The sequence below is a fragment of the Sylvia atricapilla genome, chromosome 2 (assembly GCF_009819655.1).
Source record: "Sylvia atricapilla isolate bSylAtr1 chromosome 2, bSylAtr1.pri, whole genome shotgun sequence".
Taxonomy (NCBI): Eukaryota; Metazoa; Chordata; class Aves; order Passeriformes; family Sylviidae; genus Sylvia; species Sylvia atricapilla.
Window position 1 is genome coordinate 20906342 of NC_089141.1, and position 21482 is coordinate 20927823.

The window sequence follows — 21482 nt, forward strand, 5'->3', positions numbered from 1 at the left end:
GGCAGAATAATAAATAATACCCAAGCTGACATCCCCTGGGAGGTGGGGTTTAAGAGGAGGGATATTTTGTCTGAAACCCTTCCAGAAAGGGACAGTTAGGAGGGGGATTTGTGTAAAGGTTGACCTTCAACATATGTTATCTCAGCCAAGGTGATGGGACAGTTGGGTCGGGGTTTCCTATGCTATGGGGCCCTGGGGCATAATGTGCATGGGAAATAAAAACCCTAAGAAAGAGGGGAGAATTGCATGCCCAGGGGGGTAAAAGTGCATTTCTTTTTCACGTGTTGTGTCAGAACACACTAGTTTTCGCACGGGAGGGGTGGCAAGTGCATTGAAAAACAGTCCAGCTCACTAGGAAAGGGGTGGGGAAGTGTGATGCTAACTAGCTCAGGAAATGTGGCTGTAGGACTTTTCCCCCCCCTCCACTTCCACTCAGGGTACAAGACCCTCCAGCAGGGCTGTGCCAGGGCTTTGTAATGGAGTCAGGATCTCCCCTGGAGCCCAGGGCACCCCCGGCTCTCCACTCTGTCCCCCTTCTCCCATGTGCTTTTATTCATTCTGCAAACACACTATGCCAAATCCAACTTCGCAGCTGGCTCTGCTCCACGTGTTTGTTTTCTATGCCTGCGCGGCGCTCGCCAGCTCTGCTTTCGCCACAGCAGCGGGGGGAGAGCAGGGCTGCTGGGGGGGGAAACGGGAGCAGGCTGCTGCTTGCCAAGCCCTTATTTGTTTAAAGCTTAAGCCTGTTTGAGAGAGCCTTTTTGGAGTGAGGGGTAAGTGGCAGGGGTGGGATGCGGAGGAATGGAGAAAGTAAACTGTGCGTCAAGGAAAGCAAACTTTGCAGCTGGAATTGCTGCTGATGCTTGTTGTGTGAAAGGCCTGGGGAGGGCTTTTGGCATGGGTTTGAGTGCCAGTGGGCAGCAGTGACAAGTGGGGAGCCGGTGGCAGGGCTGTGCTTTGCTCAGCACTGCTGGTGGACAAGCCTGGCTGTGGCATTTGCCAGTGTGTCCTCAGAGCTGGCCGGGGCACGGGCAGGTGAGTCTCCCTTCCCAGGCGTTGAGGCAGCAGCATTTTGCCATCCTTCTGTTAGGGAGCATCCCCTTGTCGACAGAGAGAAACCATATGCCAGCCCTGCCCATCTGTCTGTGCAGGGCGACCTGATGTCTTGCTTCACTGTTTGGCTCACTGTCCTCAACAGGACCATCACTTTTGGAAAGGTGTGTTTATTGTTGTGATGATAAATGGGGCAAATCATCTGCAAACACAACCTTTAAAAAAACCTGAACAATTCAACCTTCTCCTCTTCATCTCTGGGGAGAGGGAAATTTGTCACCCATTCTTGAGACCCCACTGTGAGTGTGTCCCCCATGATTTTTCACTGCAGGGTGGGCCCCATGGGGTTTTGGTGCAGCGTGGCAGCTGCTGATCATGGCACAAAGTAGGGCTCTGGCCCAGCCCATCTGGGTTCTGGCACTCTCCACTAATCCCCACACCCCACCTTAAGCCAGAGCATTTTCTATGGACAGTCCTTTCTGTCCCTTTGTTTTGCTAGCCTTGAGCTTCCTCTTGTGTTTTTTGGAGTAGTGACATGTCTTCCAGGGGAAATTTATCCTAGCAGAGAGTTCTAGAGGCTTTTGACCTGCTCCCATAACAAAAATTATTATTGTTAGTGAAAAGCAATTTAGTGACAGCTATGGAGAGTAAAAACTCCCATTTATTCCCAAATTTATGAAAGAAAAAAAAATCTCCAACTTTTAAATACCATCTTCAAAGGACAAGAAAAATGGGCTTGTGTTCTTTTGCATCCCAGCGACAAGTCACTGCTGAAAGGAGTGCAAACTAGAAGGCAGTTTCTCTTTATGGTGGTGATGGGGATGTCTCTAAAGCCAGCCATCTGGGGATTAAACTTTGTATTGACGTTACTGGCAAGTACTTTGTCCTGTCTCTTTTGTGTGCTCTTCTGGATTTTGATGTCAACTGTGTTAAACTAGCCTTGTGCTTGTTAATGCAGTTTCTGGGCCTGCTCCCATTGAAGTCATGGCAAAGATCAGGCTGATTTTGATGGCAGTAGAATCAAGGCCTCTGTTATAATCCAGAGGATGCATTGTTTTAGCAGGTATTTCTCCTGTGCCACTGGCTTATGTTTATGATAAGCTTGGTTGGTTTTTTACTGCAACAATTGTAGGCACCCTTGCTCTGCAAGTACGCACTGGAAGAAGGTTCAGAGCCTAGGAAAGCTACCCTAGTCTTTGCTCTACCAACAGGAAAATTTCCCCATAGCAGCTTTCCCCAAGGAAGACTTAACAGTGTCACTGGCAGTTTCTGTGGTCTTTTCTGGTTTGTGGTTTAGGGTTTTTTTATTCATGTCTTTGTTTCACTCTATTACTGTTTCTAATTTGACATGGACAAGATTTTTCTATTGTTCCTAGACAAAGATTATTTAGATTTTTTTTTTTTTTTTTAGTTTGATACTTAAAGGTAGGCTCATGTTTAAGCATTATGAAGGTGTTCTTAAAGAGCATCCATAGCTGCTGTCTCTGGCTTGTGATCTACTCTGTGAACAAGAGCTTCTGAGTCTCAGTTTGCAGGTGGCCATAGCTGACAGACACTGAAATGTGTTTGCTCCCCGAGCACTCCTAGTGTGCTCCATGCAGAGGCTGACTGGTGGGGCTTGCCCACCACTCCTCTGTGCTTTGGTTTATATTATACAGAGAGAGGAGTGTTTCAGCTGGTGGTTACCAGCATGAATGGATGCTGGGATATTTATTGTCTGTCCTGTTGAAAGCTTGACCCCATCACGTGACAGAAACAATGAAATGGAGATGGGTCTTTTCAGGGCACTCCATGTCACACCTTTGCAATGATTTGTGGTCTTCCTTCCCATTCTTGACCACTGCTCTGGCTGCAGAAAGACCACAGGGTGATATTAGGTAGCCTAGGATTTGGGGTGTTTTTAGTGTTGCTGCCACGTCATTGGCAAAAAGGTTGTTCTGGTCAACATCTTGATGTCCTGTAGTTGGGGAGTGAGAGTTGGCTGTGGATGTTCCCCAAGAGCTGCTGGGGAAGCGATGCAGAGTGAAAACAGCTTTGGAGAAGAGCATCCTCTTCAGGATCCCCATGGAAAAATGCTGTTGCAATGGGACCAAGGTATACTGTGAAAGTGTATCTGTTGATTAAGCTTTTGTGTTAGACAGAAGAGGTGTAAAGCAGGAGTGGTTTTCCTGCTGTTCTGAGCAGGCCACATTTAAATTAAGTGGAAGAGTGTCACCTGGGGAGAGAGAGTTGCTTGAGAGGTGATAGTGTGAGGTGACAACCCCTGCTGAGAGGAAAACAGGACAAGGACTTGGGCCTGGATACACATGTGGCAGGTGAGCTGTGGCTTTGCCACATCCTTGCCCTGTAGCAGTGGGGACAAACACAACGTAAGGAAATCTCCCAAAATCCCAACTCCTCTATTTCTTCTTTCTTGACCCTCTCATGTAAATTTAATTTTCCTGCTTTTTCTTTTCTGTCACCTGTATTCCACACTTCCCTTTAGTGTCTCTGAGAGCTTTTGCCCGGCATCACTTCCCCTATGTCTGCCAGGCCTGCCTTCTCTCTGACCTCTCCCTAACCCAGCAGGCAATTAGACTCTCAACATCAGATTTCAAGGTTTGGGGTTTTTTTGTTTGCAAAGGATGAGAAGGGAAAAAACAAAAGCAGTGCCCTGAGTAATGTAAACTAGCCACAGGCACATCTGTGCCTGTGTGATGACAGCTCCTGGTGGGAACTGCCCGTCACTCCCTGCGCCCTCCTCCGCTGCAGCTGTTTACAGGGAGGAAGCAACCTGAGGCATGGCTCATGTTGATGTAGGATTCAGCATGGTGGAGGCCAGACCAGAGCCAGCTGCATCCTCTGGGTCCCACTGCCAGCAGAGCCATTCCCTGGGCTTTTCTCGCCCGGAAGTACACTCTCACTTATTCCCAGCTCTCTGTTACATGCTTTTCCTCTTTGTCCAAAGAGCAAAAAGGTATGGACAGGTAGTTTCTTTAGTGTTTGTATCAAGCATCCTAAAGTAACTAAGTCTCCTACCCTATGGTATGAAGCCTAGAGAACATGGGTTTGTTCTCCCTCTGTTTAGTACAGCATCTGCCTGCAGCGCTGACTGCATTGACACTGATCTCTGGCTTTAGTTGTGATGGGGATGATAAAGTGAGTATTGTTTTCATATGGCAAGAGATAGAATGCTTCAGGCCAGTAATACAGTGCACTTAATCCCTTCTAAGACTGAAGGTTTTTACATCATACTGGTATCAGTGGGTGACCTCTTTCCTGCTTCCTCTGAACTATTTCTTACTGTGAAGATTCGGCATTGTCTCATAGCAAAGCCTCAAAAAAGCTTTGCTGCTGCACCATCAGCAGCTGCGTTTGTAGCAGCTGTGAGGAATACTGAAAACACTCCAGAGCAGATAACTCATTGCGTGTGACTACATTGATGTGGTTTTCAAGGGGGTCCTCCTAACCCTTTATTCCTTGCCTTGGCAAGCAAGTATGTTGAGCTGCCCCTCTGTGGGCCCTTGAGATTGCATGACCTTGATAGCAGCAATTCTGCTGGTTCTCTGACATTTGAAGATCAAGCCCCTGAATGCAGGACCTGCACCCTTCTGTAAGTGCTGTGGATGTACACACTCCCTTCAGGATTCCTCAGCTCTCTAAACTGGGACCTTAGCTGCGAGGCAGGGGAGTCTACAGGTGGATCACGAATGAGAAGGATGGAGAGTGCAGGGGAAAAGTTCTTCTAAAACTGTGGCAGCTCTCCCAGTCTGGGAGTGAAGCTAGACTGAAAGGTTTTGGTTGGAGAGGCAGCGTGTCCCAGCCTGGGGGGCAGCCCCGGCAGCTGCTGCGGGGCCACTTTCTCCCTGCACACACTTGGGAGAAGGAGCCAGAGAGCAGCCAGTAGTTCCAGGCTTGTTGCAGCAACAACATCTGTTTCCTAGGTGCACTTTGTTTCTGAAGAGGCTGTGCAGCACGCTCCATCTGCGCCTTTTTTTTTTCTTTTTTTCTTCGCTTGTGCCGCGTTCGGGGAGACTCTCAGGGGAGGCAGGCGCTTCCCGGGAGGACCGTGCGCCAGCTCCGTGCCAGCGCTGGCTGTCGGGCTCTTTGCACCCGGAGCAGTACTGTCAGCATCTTGACAGCTGGCCGGCTGCATGCTTATTAGTTACTACTTTCCTCTTGCCCTCCACCTCTCCTTCGCCTCCCCGACCACCTCCACCCTCTCCCTTCCCCCTGCCGCTCCTGCCCCATCGGCTGGCCAGCCCTTCGGGGAGCCCCCAGCCTCTCCAGATTAGAGCTCTCCAGGGACTTCGTGCTTTTGAAAGGAAGAAAGAAGAAGGGGGGAGGAAAAAAAAAAAAACCCAAAAAAACAAAAAACAAAAAAAACCGGGAAAAAGGGAGGGGGAGAAAAAATTTATTAAAAAAAATAAAAAAAGAGAGAGAGAGAAAAGAAAGAGGGGGAACAGAAGAATGAAAACAGACCCAAGGGGCAATAGTCCCTCGAGCCATTTCACTGCATTACAATGAATATGGACTCTATTAAGCTCCGTTCTGCCTGTTAGTGTTTCCCAGGGCAACACAGCTCCCATATGGCAAGCATGCAGCAGATTAGGGTAGGCCTCCGGGCTTCATTGAGGACCCGAGGCTTGACTGGCAGTTGAACCCCATCCTTCCCCCCCCCTCCTCACACTTGACACTGCCTGTGTTTATCTAAAGCAAAAAGGGCCCGGGTGGGAGAAGGGGGCATTTGGGGGGTTATTGTCCCGGGCAATGGGAGAGGGCAGGGAGAGGGGTGGGGGGTGATGAGGGAGGGAGGTGGGATGGAGGAGAAAGGAGGTGGGGGCGCGCAGCCCCTCATACATATTCAGGAGGGGTCTTGAATGGGCAGAGGAGAAATAAAGCAGATGGAATTCATGTTAAAGAACAGCCACAATCGCCCTCCAAAAACAAGGAGAGAAAAGCAGGCAGCCTTAAAGGAGCGTAGGGAGCAGCGTTTATCCAATTAGCAGGGTTGTCAAATTGAATTTACTCAGAATGGAGGGGGAAGCCGGGAGGTGGGGGGAGAAGGAGGGAAATTAAGTGTCTAGGGCACGGGGGGAGCATGATATTGAAGAAAGGACGTGGGTTTTCTTTTTTCCTTACACTTTAGCCTTGTCTTTTCAAGGACCGGAGCTGCTTTCAGGGCACACCAAGGGGCAGCAAAAGCCAGAGTGTATACTCTGTTTTAGCACAGGGCTTCTCTTCTGGTAGCTGTGGAAAAAAGGACATGTTTCTCGTGGGGCAAGGCCATCCTTGCATCCGTGGCCTGCCTGCACCAGAGCTGTGCCCAGCTGGAAGGTCCCACCCTGGGACCACCACTCCACAGGCAGCACCCAAGATGCTGCACGCTCACTGCAGTGCCACCCCCATGGTGACACTGGTCACCATAGCAGGTATGAGGGTGGCATTTCGCCCTTCCAGCAGCCTCACGCTTGCTGGCTGATGAAATGCCAACGTGGGGGGGTTTGCTAGGTCTCAGCAGTCAGCCGTGATCAATGCCGGCTGGAAAGTGGCGCTCAGTTCAGAGGAGCTGTTGGATGGAGAGGTGCCAGAAACTGCAGGCATTGGGTCCTCAGGGATATGAGCAAAAGTCAGACAGGCTGTGAGAAGGCTTTGCATCCTGTTGCTAATTCAAAGCCAGCATGTCCAGTCCTCTCCCTGGTGATGCTGCAGGCTGTTGTGAAAAGGAACTGCTCGAGGAAGTAGCTTCATCTTGAGGAAGACAAAAAGTTACAGAGATGTTTGCATGTTTGGTTTGTTGCTGGTTTGGTTTGCACGAGCAGTTCTGTTCAAGGAAAAGTGATGGTTTATCTGCAAGTTTAGTTTATATTTTAAAGAGGTGTCTGTTGCTCAGGACTTGCTTGAATTAAAATGGTGGTTCTTTTTTAGGGTCATCCAGTTGCAGTTTTGAGGAAAATTCACTGATTTGTGGCAGTTGTGCCATGCCAGGTTTTATTCTGAATATTTTTCTTCTGAGTATGAGCATGAATTTATCCCAGGCTTGCTTTCTTGTGGCCTTTTGAAGGACTCTCTGAGCTCACAAGCAGGCACTAAGAGAGTCTTTCTTGCCTAATCACTTCTAAAAAGGGAGGAGGGGACCCCCTCATACAGTTAGTCAAGGGCTATGTTAAAAGAGCTAATGCACTCTGAAATCAGCAGCGCTCAGTGCTACAGAGGGAAAAACAGGCAAGCTTTTATCCCTGTTTCCACAAACACTGTGCTACCTCTTGACTTCAAACGTGGTGGTGTAGCATTGGGTTTTGCCTTTCTGCCCTCTCCTGATAGCATCCGCTTCCCATTTGGGATCCTGTCACTCCCTATGGCAGCATCAGCTGCCCGTGCTGTTCCCTGGGAGGGGGGGAGCTTCTGTCCTGCACCAACCTGTCCTTTTCCCAAACCCTTTCAGAGAACATGAGCATAACTGAACAGCATGAAATTAATACTTTGACATGGAGATGGAGGTTGGGTAGAGGTTAATCTTGCCCTATGGGATGTTACCTGTTTGATGGGTTGAGGAGAAGCAGTCAGGGATGCCCAGATTGCTGTCCATGCCCAGGAATCATGCAGGGACTTGGCAGCTGATCTGCTCAGGTATGTCACCTGGACAGTATTTTTGTGGCTAGAGGATTATACAGTTATAGAGTGGGATTTTTCAGAGGAGATGGAAAATATTTGGGATCCAAGAACAGCCTGCTTGGTGGAATGGAGGTTCCAGAGAGCTTTTGATTTCCAGCTCTACCTGCCAGTGCTTTACTGGATAACCTTGGGCCAGGTTGGCTTCGTCTTCTAGCCTTCAGATTTCCCAATTTGTAAAACAGAGGGGTACTGCTGCTCTTCCCTCTTTCGCATTCTCTTTTTCAGTGTTTTTTGCTTTATGCAGGAAAAAGAGTACTGTCTTGTATTAAAAACTAATGATTACAAGTAAAATTGGCTCATAATACTGTGTAAGACATTGCTTTTTCTGAAAAGCTGAAGTCCCAATGTGTGACAGAGAGCTGTGAGTATCCCTGTCCCTACTTGACCTGCTGGAAACAGAGAGCAGCTGCAGTGGATTCTCCGGAGTCACCCAGGGTGTCCCCAGCTGGTAGCTGGACTGAAGTTGCCGCAGCCTTTCCCTCGGTGCAGAGCAGTCCCCACGCCTTCCCACTGTTCGTCCCTTGGAGGAAGAAGTTCCCAAGGTCCCTCTGCCCGGCCCACTGCCGTGTGTCTTTGCCCGGCTCCCGGTGTGCCTGTGCATTCCCGCAGTCCATTCCCGGTGGGGCCGGGATGTGCCGCGGGGATGCGCCCCGGAGCTGGGGCACGGGCTGGTTCCTATTTCGGAGCCTTGTAAATGACAGGCAGTGTGGGAGTAACGGGCTGCTTGCTTGGCCCTTATTAAGCAGGAGGGGGCTTGGGGCTGTGAGCTGCATTTCCTCAGTAAAACCTTCAGTTTCTAATCGGCGAACACCTCTCCTGCGGGCTGGACTTAATTCAAATCCCTTTTTCTTTTCGAGCTTTTTGTCACCCTCCCCGCGCAGGCGCGGGCTTTTCTGCCCTGTTATATCCTTACCTCTGGTTTTCCTCTCTCGCTCGGCTGCCTTTACAGAGCCCTCCATCGCCGCGGCACAGCTGCCCTTGGGTGTGTGCTGGGAAGCCGAGCCGACAGATTTTACACCCCTCCGTCACTGATTAAGCTCTCCTTAATTTTGTTCTCTTAATGGCCCCTCTTTTGATTTACTGGGCTGTCTGAAAGGGACTTAGAGCTCCATCGACAGGAAATTGTTATTTTAACCTGGCAGGAAAGAATTTTAAATAAACAAATAATTTTTTTTTTCTTTTCCCTCCCTCTTGAAGCTCTTTAAAGTACTTTAACTCGTTCTTTTCCGAGATAGCGATTAAGCAGGAGCTGTCAAGGCTGATCTTGTTGGTGGCTCCAGAAGTGTTGACAAGCAGGGGCACCTCAAAAGGTACCTGCCTTGGGGAGGGCAGGCAGCAGAGCAGGACCGTGTCGTGCAGCAGCCCTGCAGCCCCTGCCTGGGACCACCACCTCTGGGAAGTCAGCTGGAGTGCCTGAGGTCTCCTCCACTCCCCGCCTCTGACTCCTCTCCCACTGCAGTCCATTCTGGTGCTGCTGGCAGGGACACGAGGCAGATCGAAAGCTGCCTGATTAATAAAGTTCCTTGCTTTGCACTATTGCAGGCTGCTTAAGGGCAGCATTTTCAAAAGAGGTCAGCTCCCATTTAGGCATCGAAATAAGTTGGTTGTCTATTCAGGAGAGCTCAGCATGTCAAGAACTGAATGCTTTTGAAAATCTGGCTTCAATTGTGGAAGCTGAGAATTTCAAAATCTGGCCCTGGATCCTAATAGTTCTTTTGGAATTGATGTTTTCATTCATTTTCCTCATTATTTTTATGCTGGCCATTTACTTTTTGTACTTCACTCAGCTGTGAAAGAAATGGCCACATGTCCCTATTTAGAGCTGGTACTCTTGCCTGGAGGTTTGGGGAGGTACCATACATACACTTGTTGCAACATACCTTCTCTCCCCATTCTCTGCTCAATACTGTTCAATCTGCCCAGTGCTGTGGCCAAATTTTTTGAGCTCCCCTTTTTTTCTCCCCACCTATTGCTCTTCATCTTTTCACAGACCTGGGAGCAGCCAGCACAGCACATCACAGTGATGTGCCTGGGTGGTCCTAGCTCACGAAGGGTCTCATGCACAGTTCTGTGCCTTTGGCTTTGCCCTTCTGGCCAGAGGCTCTGTGGGACACAGAGCTGCAGGGAGGTCTGTTTGGGAATGTCTTTGCCTATCCCTTCCCTCAGCCTGGGCTCCAGGGAGCATCTCCTTTCCATCCAACATTTTTCCATCCTGCTGCCAAACCTATCCACACAGGGGGAATGAGTCAGCTTTGTTCCATAGGCTTCCAGCACTGAGGAACCAGACAGTAAGTCCTACCCCAAAATGTCTCTTCTACATCAGTGAAAAGCTTTCTATCTCCAGTAAACCTTAGAGTGTGAGGTGTTTTTAAGCCTGAACTACCTCCAAGTCTTTTCCAGACAAGTGTAAGTAGTGGGACCTTGTGCATCAGCACTGGTGTCAACACTGCGTGTTCTGGTATGGACAGACCAGGGCACTCACAGCCATCATCAGTGGTGACTTGCCATGGTGGCTGTGGCATAGTGGAGGGTGTTTTGGTCTTATGTGTAGAAATAAACTTGAGCAACTCAGATGCGTCCCCAGGTCAATCACTAAAGTGTCTTGTACACTATGCACTGGTTGGTGGGGGAATTTTTGAGACTCCTCTCAGGTGAGGAGAGTGAATGCCAAGAAGGATGAGGTGTGTGGGATGGAAATTGCTGTCTTATCTTTCTGGCACTGGAGATTACCCACAGGCATTTTCACATGCGATGGGGCTGTGGCCTGGAGTAGCTGGAGTGTGGCCTAACTGTTCTCTCTGGGTGCCTTCAGGATATGCCCAATGTCTGAGCTCTGTCCATGCTTCTGGATGCCTGGAAGCCACATTGGGCTGTGCCAAGCTTGACTTAATTTACTCTGCCTCTCAGCAGGGCTTGTCATCCTCGGCCTCACAGCCACTCTACCCATGACTTTGTAACTCCTGAAAGAGCTGCCTTGTATAGAGCCTGGTGGGCCAGCCAGTGCACTGAAATCGTACTGGTCTGCAGAGGGACATGCAAAGATGCTCTTTGTGGCCTTTCCAAAACTCCAGCAGCATGTCACTTTACTTAGTGTTTCTTCCTTTTGAAATCACCAGCTCAGAGGAGGCTTTTCTTCTCTCTTCTCAGCTTTATATGGATGTCTCTTCCATAACTTCTCCTTCAAGCAGGGCACTGGGATGTGAGGGGAAAAGGGACAGCTTGTGAGGCCGTCAGAGGGACAGCCCAATTTGCAGAGAGGTGTTCAACCTAGCCTGCTGGATTCTTGCTGTCATGATTTGGACCTCAGCATGGCTGGCCATGGAAGTTGCCCTGTGCTGCACTTTTGCACCTTTGCTGTCACCAAAAGCCAAGCAAAGTCATTTGAGAGTAGCTTGGTTATGTTTCCCCAAATGCTGTGGTTTCCTTGCTAGCAGTAATCAGCCTTGCCTTGAACAACTCACCAAGCATCTCAAGGGGAGTATGTGTCAGTCTTTACTTCAGGAGTTAGGAGGTTTAATTTTGGGAGTTATGCTTGAAGGAACCTGTGGCTTCTTTTTGACTGAGATGGGGATGGAGAGCACATGCTCAAGCAGGGGATGGCTCAAGCAGTGACTGCAGTGAAATTAAGAAATACTACCCTGCAGAGTCAGGTGCTCCAGAGCATGGTTGTGGCTAATGAGCTGATTGCTGCAGGGGAAGCAGGCAGTATAATTGCTCTTTGGGCTGACTGCCACGGCTGCTTTGGGTTTGGTCTTGGGCTTCTTCCTTGTAGACTTGCCACAGGAGCAATTCTGCAGTGCCTTAAGAGCTTGCAGGTCATGTTAGTGTTGGAGCTGAAGGGAGCTCAAAATCCTATAGCTGCATTAGGGTGCCAGTAGAGGGAAATCTCCTCTTGACTTCAGCGTGTTGCCTTTGATTAAAGATGAATTCAGTCTGACATCTGAGGTGTTTCTTGGGACAGCTACTGAGGTGTTTAATCCCCCTGACCTGGCTTGGCTGCTTTAGTGTTTGTTCATGAGTCTCCAAAGCAGCTGCTGCAGTGTGCAGCTCTACATAGCAACCTGGGTTGTGACAGGTGGCCTTACATTTCTAGTTTTTTGGGGCTAGTTGATGCTTTCAAAAATGAACCTGGTGGTTTGTGTAGACTTAAAATAGGTGGTGTGTTTCAAGCAGAGCAGTTAATCTGAAGTATTTTTATAGATTGAGTCTCTTAGAATGGATTTGTATTGGTCATTTATTTCAGTGTTCAAAATAGGCTATATTCCAGACATAGCCAAGAAGTGGCAGCAGCACTCAGTGGATATCTTCAGTGACACTTTGTTGGAAATGTTTGTGTTTTGCTCCTGAAAATTGCCTGGTGTGCATCACTGTCATTGACTGTGCCAAGTATGAAATGGGGAAGGGGAGTGTGTTGTGTGCATGTGTACTGAGGATGAGATGACTTGGGAGACTCCCAGCCGTGCCTGGGGGAGAGGCTGGAGAAGAGAAATGCTTACATCAGCGTCTGTAGTCTCCTCAGTTTCTGACTCAGTGAACCTGTGGCAGTTTAGAGATGTTGCTAGAGAAGCCAGGCAGGGCTGGAAAGCAGAGAGAAGAAGCCTGAGGGGTTTCATCTATCATGTCTCTTGTCATCCACAGGAATCCACTGCCACAGATCCACTGCACCCCCTGAGGCAGCTTATGGGACCCTTCCCTGGGTGCCCCAGGGCACAGCACATGGGATGGCAATGACACGTTTAAGGAAGAGGCCCATGTCTCCCATCCCTTGCCTAGTGCTTGCGGCTGCCAGCTGTTTCGCCAAACTGAGTGAGTGTCTTTTCTTACCCATTCTTGTTTGCCTCTATGCTGTTTAGAATAGCCATGCCTCAAGGACTGAAGTTTCCTCTCTCTGCTGTTCCCTGAGTAGCCTTGACCAAAGATCTAGGTTCAAACCCTCCTCCAGAGGAGGAGATACATTTGGAGTGGAACATCACTCTCAGGCGGTGCCAAGAAGAAATGGGGCTAGTGTAGATCCCTAAAAATTAGGATGGGTGTGTGAGGAGTCAAGGGGATGGTGCAACACAAGGAGAGGCCGTGGGGAATGCAAAATGTACAGCACAGCAGATTTTTTCCTATGTCCTTTATATTGCTGAGTCTCACAGAGCTTTCTTACTCCCATTTTTTCCCTCTGTACAGGTGAATCTCTGCAGGTCACAGTACAACCTGCTTCTATTGTCCAAAAACTTGGGGGCCCGGTCAGCCTGGGGTGTGTGGTGGACCCCCCCCGAGTGAACCTTACCTGGAGACTGAACGGGAAGGAGCTGGCTGGCTCAGACGAGGTGCTGGGTATCCACGTGGAGCGAGGGAAGCTCATCATCACGGCTCTCAACAACCGCACTGTGGGGCGGTACCAGTGCATCGCCCGTGTGCCCGAGGGAGTCATCGCCAGTGTCCCTGCAGTGGTCACCTTAGCTAGTGAGTAGCTTTAGTGCTCTGACTAAAGAGAGCTGCTTTGCTTGAGCCATCACTCACACATCTTGAGAGGCTCATCCATTCTTGCTTGCTTGTGCTGGCATCAAGGGGTGACTCCTTTGGCATAGGCCCTTCTGTAGCATTTTTGGTCGTGGATTGGCTGACATGATGTGGCTCAGTCTGACCCTGTGTGGTAGGCTGCAGACCTGTCCTGCAGGGAGAAGTTTTTGCAAGACCAGCGAATGCCTGAGCTGTGGCGTCTGTGTGTGTGGTTGGTTTCCTGACAGTCAGGCTGCATCCTCTGGTTCCTGACTTACTGACAGAGCTCATTAATAGTACCTGCTGGTGCTGATGGCCCGGCTGCTGCAGGACTGCTGGCTGTACAGGGTCTGTGTGTGCTAAGTTTTACTGCCTTCCTGAGACACAACTCTGAGCAAAGGACTCTGCTCCTATCCCTGAGCTTACATGCTCCTCACTGCTGCCCTCTGGCATTGGGAAATGTGTGCGTGGCCAGAGGTGTCTTAGGTGAGCGGTTTTTCTTACAAGCACCTGGTTTTAGCCAGGTGTTGTGTGTATTTCTCCAGAAGGTGATATACTTGGATGCGCCTGAGAAAGAGCAGTGGAGAGCCCCACCTTCTCAGAAATCCACGCAGTGTTTGGTGGAGCAAGTGTGTGCAGAGGAGGCTCCCACTGCCTTGCAGTGACAGTCCCTGAGCGTAGAAAGGGCTTCATCTTTCCCAGCAAAAGGGAGTTTGGGGCTAAGTCTTAAGAAAATGAAGAAGTGAAGATGTTTGTGCAAAGTGGGGCCTGGCTTTGCTTTAAAGCCAAGAACTATTGGCTTGTCAGTGATACATTAATCAGGAGTGAAATGTTTAGGCCAGGCTGGGTGTGGGAGGAGGAGGAGGCCAGGGAAAGCAAGGAGAGAGTTGCTGAACTCTGAGGCAGGGTGGGAGGGGGTTGTCATGGGGCCGAATCTGTCAGGGGATTTGGCCTGAGCCCCATGCTGAGATTAAGTTTCGGAGAACGCATTCCAGAGCAGAAAGGGGGCTGTGTGTGTGCTGGTGGCCTGATAGAGAGAAGGAGAGGAGGGGAGAGGTGGATGGGATTACCAAGGGCATGGTTTGCATTTAGTAGAGTAGAGTGTGCACAGCTCCTCAGCCTGATCAGCTCCTGCTTAGCTGATCCCCTTTTCTTTTTTACTCGCACCCCAGCCCACCACCACCAGCTCTGTCTCCTGGGAAAAGTATGTCTGACTATCTAACTGCTTTAGTCTAGCATCAGTGGTGGATGGGAGACAGGTCCTAAAGCACCAGAAGGCCCCACCACGTCCTTCAGGACAAATCAAAGCCACTGAGTAGTGCATCAGCCCTCTCCAGGAGCCAAATCACCTTTGCCTACTGGATTGCACCTCGGGATGTGTGTGCAAAAGAGAAGGACTTGGCCATTGCTGTGGTCCCTCTCTTGGCAAATGCATTTCTGGGAGGAAGTCAGGAGCACCATTCAAGGGTGCTTGCAAAATTTGAGCCAGAGGTTGGATGATCAAGCAACTAATCTGTTGTGGAAAACCCTTGTGCTGTGCTGTGCTGCATGGGTCCCTCGTCCTCAGGGGTAGCTGGGGGTGGCAGAGGCTGTATCCCACACACCTGCATAGCCTCCGGTGACAAAGAGCACCCAGGTGGGGAAGATTCAGCAGTCAGTGAGTGAAGAGAGATAGGACATCCCAGTAAAGGTGTGGGACTGAAGCTGTGGGAGGAAAACCTGGAAGGGTTCAAATAACCAGTCTTAAGCTCATGAGCTGGAGGCTGCTTGCAGCAATGGCATTGCAGTGCTCTTAAAGAACAGGGAACACCACTTGGTGGGACTGAATCTGAGAGCAGTGGTAGTAGGTGTGCCCTGGGCTCTCTCTCCTGCTCCAGACCTAGTCTACAGGACCTTGCTCAGAGCTGATTCAGTGGCAACCATGATGAGAGGAAAGTCCCTGGCAGGTCAGCGTTGAAGTTGATACATCTCCAGATAACCTTCTGGGCTGAAAAAAAACCCTCTGAAAGTCCCATCCAAAAATTATTTTGGGGTGGCAGGGGGAAAGCAAAACTGGAATGTGCGAATGAAAGCAGTGTGGGTAAGGAGGGTGATGGAAATATTTTCAAGGCTTAGGTTTATCTTGGAAGAGGACCTGGAGTCATTGGAAGAAGTGACTTGCTAAGTTTTGAGGAGTGTAGCTAACATCGTCTGGCCAACTTTTAAGGTGGCCTTCTTTGAAGGAAACACTCTGGAATGCCCTAGGTTCTGTGTGCCCAGTGCCCTGGGGTCTGCTGTGCTTTGCTGACAGTCAGTAGCAGATAACCATCACAGCAGTGCTGGCAGCCACAGCGTAGCCCTGGGACTGATACCTCCTTCTCTCATCTGTGGCACGATGATGCCGAGGCCATCTCTCTTCCCTCTGGCTCAGAGAGCTGGTTGAAACTTGTATTTTAATTTCTCCAGCAGAGATAAAATAACTGTTGTATATCCAAGAGGTGGAGGGAGGAGGGGTTTGCAGAAGGGAGAGGTTTCATAAAGTGTCAAAGGGAGCAGCACTTCAGGCAGTACTTGGGCACTTTTGAGTCCAGTTAGAGCTGAGCTAGTGCTCCACACAACCTTGGCAGCTCATGGCATATCAGGGCGGGTCACTGCAGGTCACACCTGCTGATCACTGTGGTGCCCAAGACCAACCCTGCAGTTTGGGACACCTTGTATGGATAAAACAGGAATATTCCTGGTTTTCCAAGGTGAACTTTAGGTCTTCATATGAGTGACAGCTGCAGAGCAGAGAGAGATGTTTTCTGTGCCTGATTCTAGGTAGCAAAGTTGCCATCCTGCCAGAACGCCCTGCCTCAGCCCCTCTCCTGTGTAGAGGTGCTGTATGTAAAAGGCATGACTGCAGTGGGCTCTGATGGGGCCAAGTAATTCCATCAGGGACTTGGACATGGTGCTGAGGGCTGGTTCTGTAACAGCCAGAGGCTTGAAGATTGGGAGCTCTTGGTGGAGCTCACAGGGACTATTGAAGTGCAGGGCTGGAGCAAAGCTGATGAGCAGAGGTAGCAAGAGCTGTGTAGCTCACAGCACTCACCTGTATGCACAGAAAATCAGTGTAGCAAACACAGCAGCAAGCCTGACCTGGGGAGACATGACATTTGAAAACAGAACAGAAAAACAGACGAAGGGTGCAACAAAGGACCTCCACCCGTTCCCGTGTCCCTGTGGCCAGGGGTGTGGGACTGCAGGTCCCTGTGTCCCAGGAAGCCTGTGGGCAAGGGAGGCTCGTTGCCCTGTTCCCTCCGTCAGTGCCACGGCTGAGTGTGGCCTGAGTCCTGGGCCTGGTGGCAGCACGTGTGGGAAGCTGGGCCCCAGCGTGTGGTGCCTGTGGGCAGTGACCCTGCACGGGGTCGGGCTGGGCGTCCCCCAGGAATTTGCAGCTGCTTTCTGAAGACAGCCCCATTCATTTTCCTTCGCCTGGGCCTCTCCGCTGATACTCCCCGGAGGCAGTGGCAGGAGGCAGGGAGGGAAGGAAGGGGCTGGCTGCCTGTTGGAAAAGCATTTGCAGAGCAGGCACAGGGGCTTAGGCCCTAGGGACTGACGTGATGTGAGCAGGGGAGAGAAGAAAAACACAGGTGATGTTTTGTGAATTAGTGGAGCTATAGCATGAGGAGGACTGTGAGATGGGCCCAGGGTTGGGGAAGTGGGGCTGAGGCGTGGCGGGGGTGTGAGTAGGCAGGAGTCTGTGGGGCTGTGCCTGTGTCAGCAGGGTGGCCGGAATCTGGTGGTGACAGCACCAGTGCCCAGGCTCCTGTGATGCTGGCTGGATGGAGAGCAAGAGCCATAGCCCTAGGCTGCTCTCAGAGCTGAGAGGGGGAATAGCAGAAGGTGCCTGCCCCCAGGCTGGAGGACTCCACCATTCCTGCCTATTCCCCTTCTCAGGCTCCCTCTCTTCCCTCTTTCGCTCTGCTCTGTGGCAGGGAGAACTTTTACCTTGGAGACCATAGTTTTATTTACTATTGCTTCTTCTCCAAAGTTATTTATGGTCTCCCATTCATTTAATCGGGTCTGTCTCGCTGCTTGGCCCCCAGCCTGGGATTCAGCTGGTTTCCTCCCCAGTGACAGCAGCACAGTTGGCTCAGGGCTGACCCTCCCTGCGCCCCGGTTCACCCCATCGCGCCTCGGAGCTGGCTGCAGATGGACACAAGTAATGAAGCAATGGCCTTTGGTTGCACTCCCTCCTAAACAAAAAAAAAAGGGGAAAAAGAGGGGGGGGATGGGAAAAAGCCCTCTTAGCCCAGCACAGCTGGGGTTGGCAGTGCTCAGTCTGTCTGTCCACAGCACCTCCTGGACAATGGCTGGTAGATGAGGACTTGCTTCACTGTGGTCAGGCGTGTCTTTTAAGGACAAGAACATGGGCTGGCACGCTGGGTGCTGCCATATGAGAAGGAAAACCCAGCCAGTGAGAGGGGATGTGGTTTCTCCCAGCTGCAGTGGTTGTTAGACTCTGGTGCAAATTGCATATTAGGTGTGGGGCCTGGCTGCTGCTGGCTGGGCAGCTGAAGGGGCAAGTAGTGCATATCCCCCTGGCATGCATCCTCTCCTCCATCCCTCCCTGCTGGGGAGGACATGCATGATCCCCCCAGAACTCAGGGGCAGCTTGTTTGAACCCCCCAGGACCAAGCTGGTTGTCCCAGCTTGGCATTGGCCCTCTTGTTTTGCTGTGCTGGGGCCAAATGCAACAGGATGTCTATGGGGGAGCTTGTCCCATGTACAGAGGGGGACAGGGGTGACCCTGACCACCCCTCACGAGCTCTGGCTGACCCACTGGTGTACAGGATGGCTCTACATTGCCCATACCAGCAGCAAGCGAGGCAGTTGAGATCGCCTGTGGCCAAAATCCACTGGCAAATAAACCAGTCTTGTTCTCTGCAGGGAAGCAGGAATTTAGGAGAGTAGTTTGGCAGGAAGGTTGTATTCTTGGCATATGAGAAAGTAGTTTGTCCCAGTTCTGCTATTTTTCCCCTCTCCCTTGCCAGTTTCACTCTGCTTCTCCAGAGGCACCTGGTTCTTGCTCTCACAGCCACCCCAGGATCTCTTTCCTCTGTTCTTTCCCCCTCTAGCCACAGTTTCACCCCTTGTCCCCCACTTCTGGGCTGAGGGAAGCCAGGAAGAGCTGCAGGTCCTGCCTCCCTGCTGTGGAGCTGCAACAGCCACAGCTGTGAGATGCGGGCTGAGCCACCATCTGGGGGGCTGCATGTGAGAGGTCCCCATGTCTGCCCAGCTCAGGTGGTGCCCTGGCACAGGGTCATAATTTTCTATCTTCAAGATGGCTCCGCCATGCCAGGACCTTGGGTCTGCTCTTTTTCCAGGCTCTTGGGCCCCTTCTCTTCAGGGTATGTGTGCATGTACACGTGCTCGTGTAAGTATGTGTGTGCAGATCCCTGCCAGCATTGCTGGAGCCTATGCCTTGGCTCAAAAATCTTAATTTGGCTGTGATGAATCCAGACCACCAAGGCGCACATTAATTTTCCTGATGCTCGTTTATATTTTGTTGATCGGAGAAACATGCACAATGTGGGCAGGCAGACACTGGGCTTTCGCCACTTCTCCACCTCTTTCCATTTCTGTGGCTCTCACTATTTTATTCCTTGATCAAATATAAAAAGCAAAGAGGGGAAAATATCCATCATCCTTCCCCTCCCGAGCAGTAACTTTCGTTGGAGGAGGAGCGTGAGCCAGCTTTTCACAAGTTAAGAGTTAACTTTCATCTGGCTTTAATATCTAGTGGAAAGATGGCTCCCCTCCTCAGCTTGTCTTAAAGGATTAATCACATTTCTGAATTTCAGCCGTATTCCTTCTTTTTATTATTTTTTTTAATTGAACAGTGCCAAGAAATTCCAGAAGTATTAAGCATGTTCATTGCAAATCATTTTTATGACATTGCAAAACCTCCCCTTTTCTTTTCAACCTCCTCCCCTCCCCTCAGATCTGGGCCTGGGACCGCTGGCTTCCCCCACAGCCGCCCGACAGCCCCTCCACACCACGCTCGGGGAGGTTTTCTCCACGCCTTGCCAAGAGAGCTGGTTTTTATTTAAACTCCATAAAGGATCTTGCTTTAATCAGAAAGTCTGCTTGAGAAATTTCATGTCACTTTTCCATGACCGTGGGTGGGAGAAGCTTGGAGCCAGAGTTGTCTTTTGCTTTTGAGGTGCTGCTGCATTTCCCAGAGAACAAACCCCACATTTTTCTGCTGGCTGGGGCTGCCAAGGGAGGCTGCCTGCTGCCCTCCTGCTGCCCCTGGCTCCCCAAACTGCCCAGGGTCACAAGTGCCATGTCCTGGGATGGGTTTCTAGGGGCAAGGGAGCTGTCAACAGCACGTGGCCATGCCGTGGCTGCAGATGCAACACACTGCCTTAGAGTGGGGTTTTGCAAAGGAAGTGTGGTCTCATCCAGATTTAGTGGTATGCCATTCAGGAGATCTGTTAGCCCTGGGTCCTGGGAAGAGGCACCAACCTGAGCCTTGATATGACAGCGTGACCTGTCACCTGTGACAACAACCAACTGTGGGATGTGCCGTTTTCACTAGTGGTCACCTGGGCCGGTGTACAGCATTGTAAAAATGCATGAACAACTTTTGTCCTGGCACAAAACCTCCCTCCCTCACAACACAGGCTGTCTGAGAAAACCTTCAAGCTTGCAAGATCTGCCATCGTGCCCAGTGAGAATGGAAACGTGTTTTCTCTCTGGAAAGTTGGCTGAGGCCAGGTTGGCATGCTCCCTGCCCTGCCAGATCTGTGGGGTTTCACTACAGTCTTCTCCTGCTTTAAAAAAACAGGGAAAAAAACCCAAAAAGTCAGGTACTCCTTCCTCTTAGTTCCTGTGCTTCCAGTCCTGCTACCCACATCAGCCTGGCAAGGGTGGGAACTCCCAGCACAGCCTGGGCAGAGGGACGTGGTGGGACGGGGTTTTCACCGCTGCTTTAGGGAAAGAGCACCTGTGCCATGTAGAGGAGGAGCTGGTTTTCCTTGCAGGTCCCTGTTCTTTTAACTGGAGGTTGGGCACATGTGAAGCATGGTGGTTAACCAACTTTCAGCTGTGAGATATTTGACGGGAGCAAGAGTGCCCAGAGCAGAGACGCTGATTTCTCAGGTGTGGGAGGAGCTCAGGGGACATCACACACTTCCTCTCACCTGATGTGTACACTCTTGAAGCAGGCTGGGCTCCCTGAGTTATGACTACAGAGTCAGCCTCTCAGTACCAGGACAGCAGCAGTGTGTGAAATAGCAGGTAGCAGAAGGACCATTTTTGGCTGCCCTTCAGTGGTGCAGTAACTTGGCTTATTTTTTACTCTCAGGCCAGGATTTTTCACACCCAGTTTCCCAGCCCTGGAGCAGGGGGTCTCTCCAGAAGCTGTGTTTTTAAGTTACACATTTTGTAGAGAAAAAAACCCCAACTGTGAAAGCAAGCCAGTTTCCCTAGCTGCTGGGGTCAGAGCCGTCTTCTGCCATCACCACGATGAAACAGCCCTGAGTCCATGGAGAGAGGATGAGCTGACACTGAGATGTTTAGCAAGCCACTGAGATACCTTGTCTTTTGCTCTCTTTGCAGATCTCAAAGATTTCAAGTTCGATGGCCAGCATGTGATCGAGGTGGATGAAGGGAACACCGCTGTGATTGCCTGTGACCTGCCTGAAAGTCACCCCAAGGCTCAGGTCCGCTACAGTGTGAAGCAGGAGTGGCTGGAGGCCTCCCGAGGTGAGTGCAAACGGGTCTGTCCCAGCAGGTTTCGTCGCAGGACCCTCGGTTTCACCCTTCCTTACCAGCAGTAGCTGTCTACTTGCTGCCTCGTTGTCCCTTTGCCACCTGTCTGAGCAAAGGTTAGCTTAGGGTCCCTGGCATGGTCTTCCTGATGACCATGCTGCGTGGGACATCGTGGTTTTTTCTTTCCCCCTGGTCCACCTTTTCTTCAGGGCACTGCATGTCTTTCAGGAGGCCAGACAGGAGCATGTCTTGTGACTGTGTGCCACTTTCTCTTCTCTCTCTACAGACAATTATCTTATTATGCCATCTGGGAACCTTCAGATTGTTAATGCCAGCCAGGAGGATGAGGGGACTTACAAATGTGCTGCCTACAACCCTGTGACACAAGAGGTGAAAACTTCTGTCTCCAGTGAGAGGCTCCGTGTGAGACGTAAGCCATTCTTCCTTCATTGCACATCTCCAGCTCTGGGAGCACTGACCAGTGCCATCACAACTGGTTTTCTTGTGTGAGGCATTATCAGTTGCTGAGAAAACTCCTTTCCAGA

The 21482-nt window shown here is 50.6% G+C and overlaps 1 protein-coding gene across 2 annotated transcripts in view; it reads left to right on the forward strand.

The window, feature by feature from the left end:
• BOC (BOC cell adhesion associated, oncogene regulated) overlaps positions 1-21482 on the forward strand; it is a 53765-nt gene that overhangs the window by 18468 nt on the left and 13815 nt on the right. For both annotated transcript variants that reach the window (XM_066340964.1, XM_066340965.1), the window contains exons 2-5: positions 12346-12513; positions 12883-13161; positions 20785-20931; positions 21224-21367. In XM_066340964.1, the coding sequence (XP_066197061.1) occupies positions 12429-12513; positions 12883-13161; positions 20785-20931; positions 21224-21367 (655 nt within the window). In that variant the 5' untranslated portion in view covers positions 12346-12428. The remainder of the gene's footprint in view (positions 1-12345; positions 12514-12882; positions 13162-20784; positions 20932-21223; positions 21368-21482) is intronic.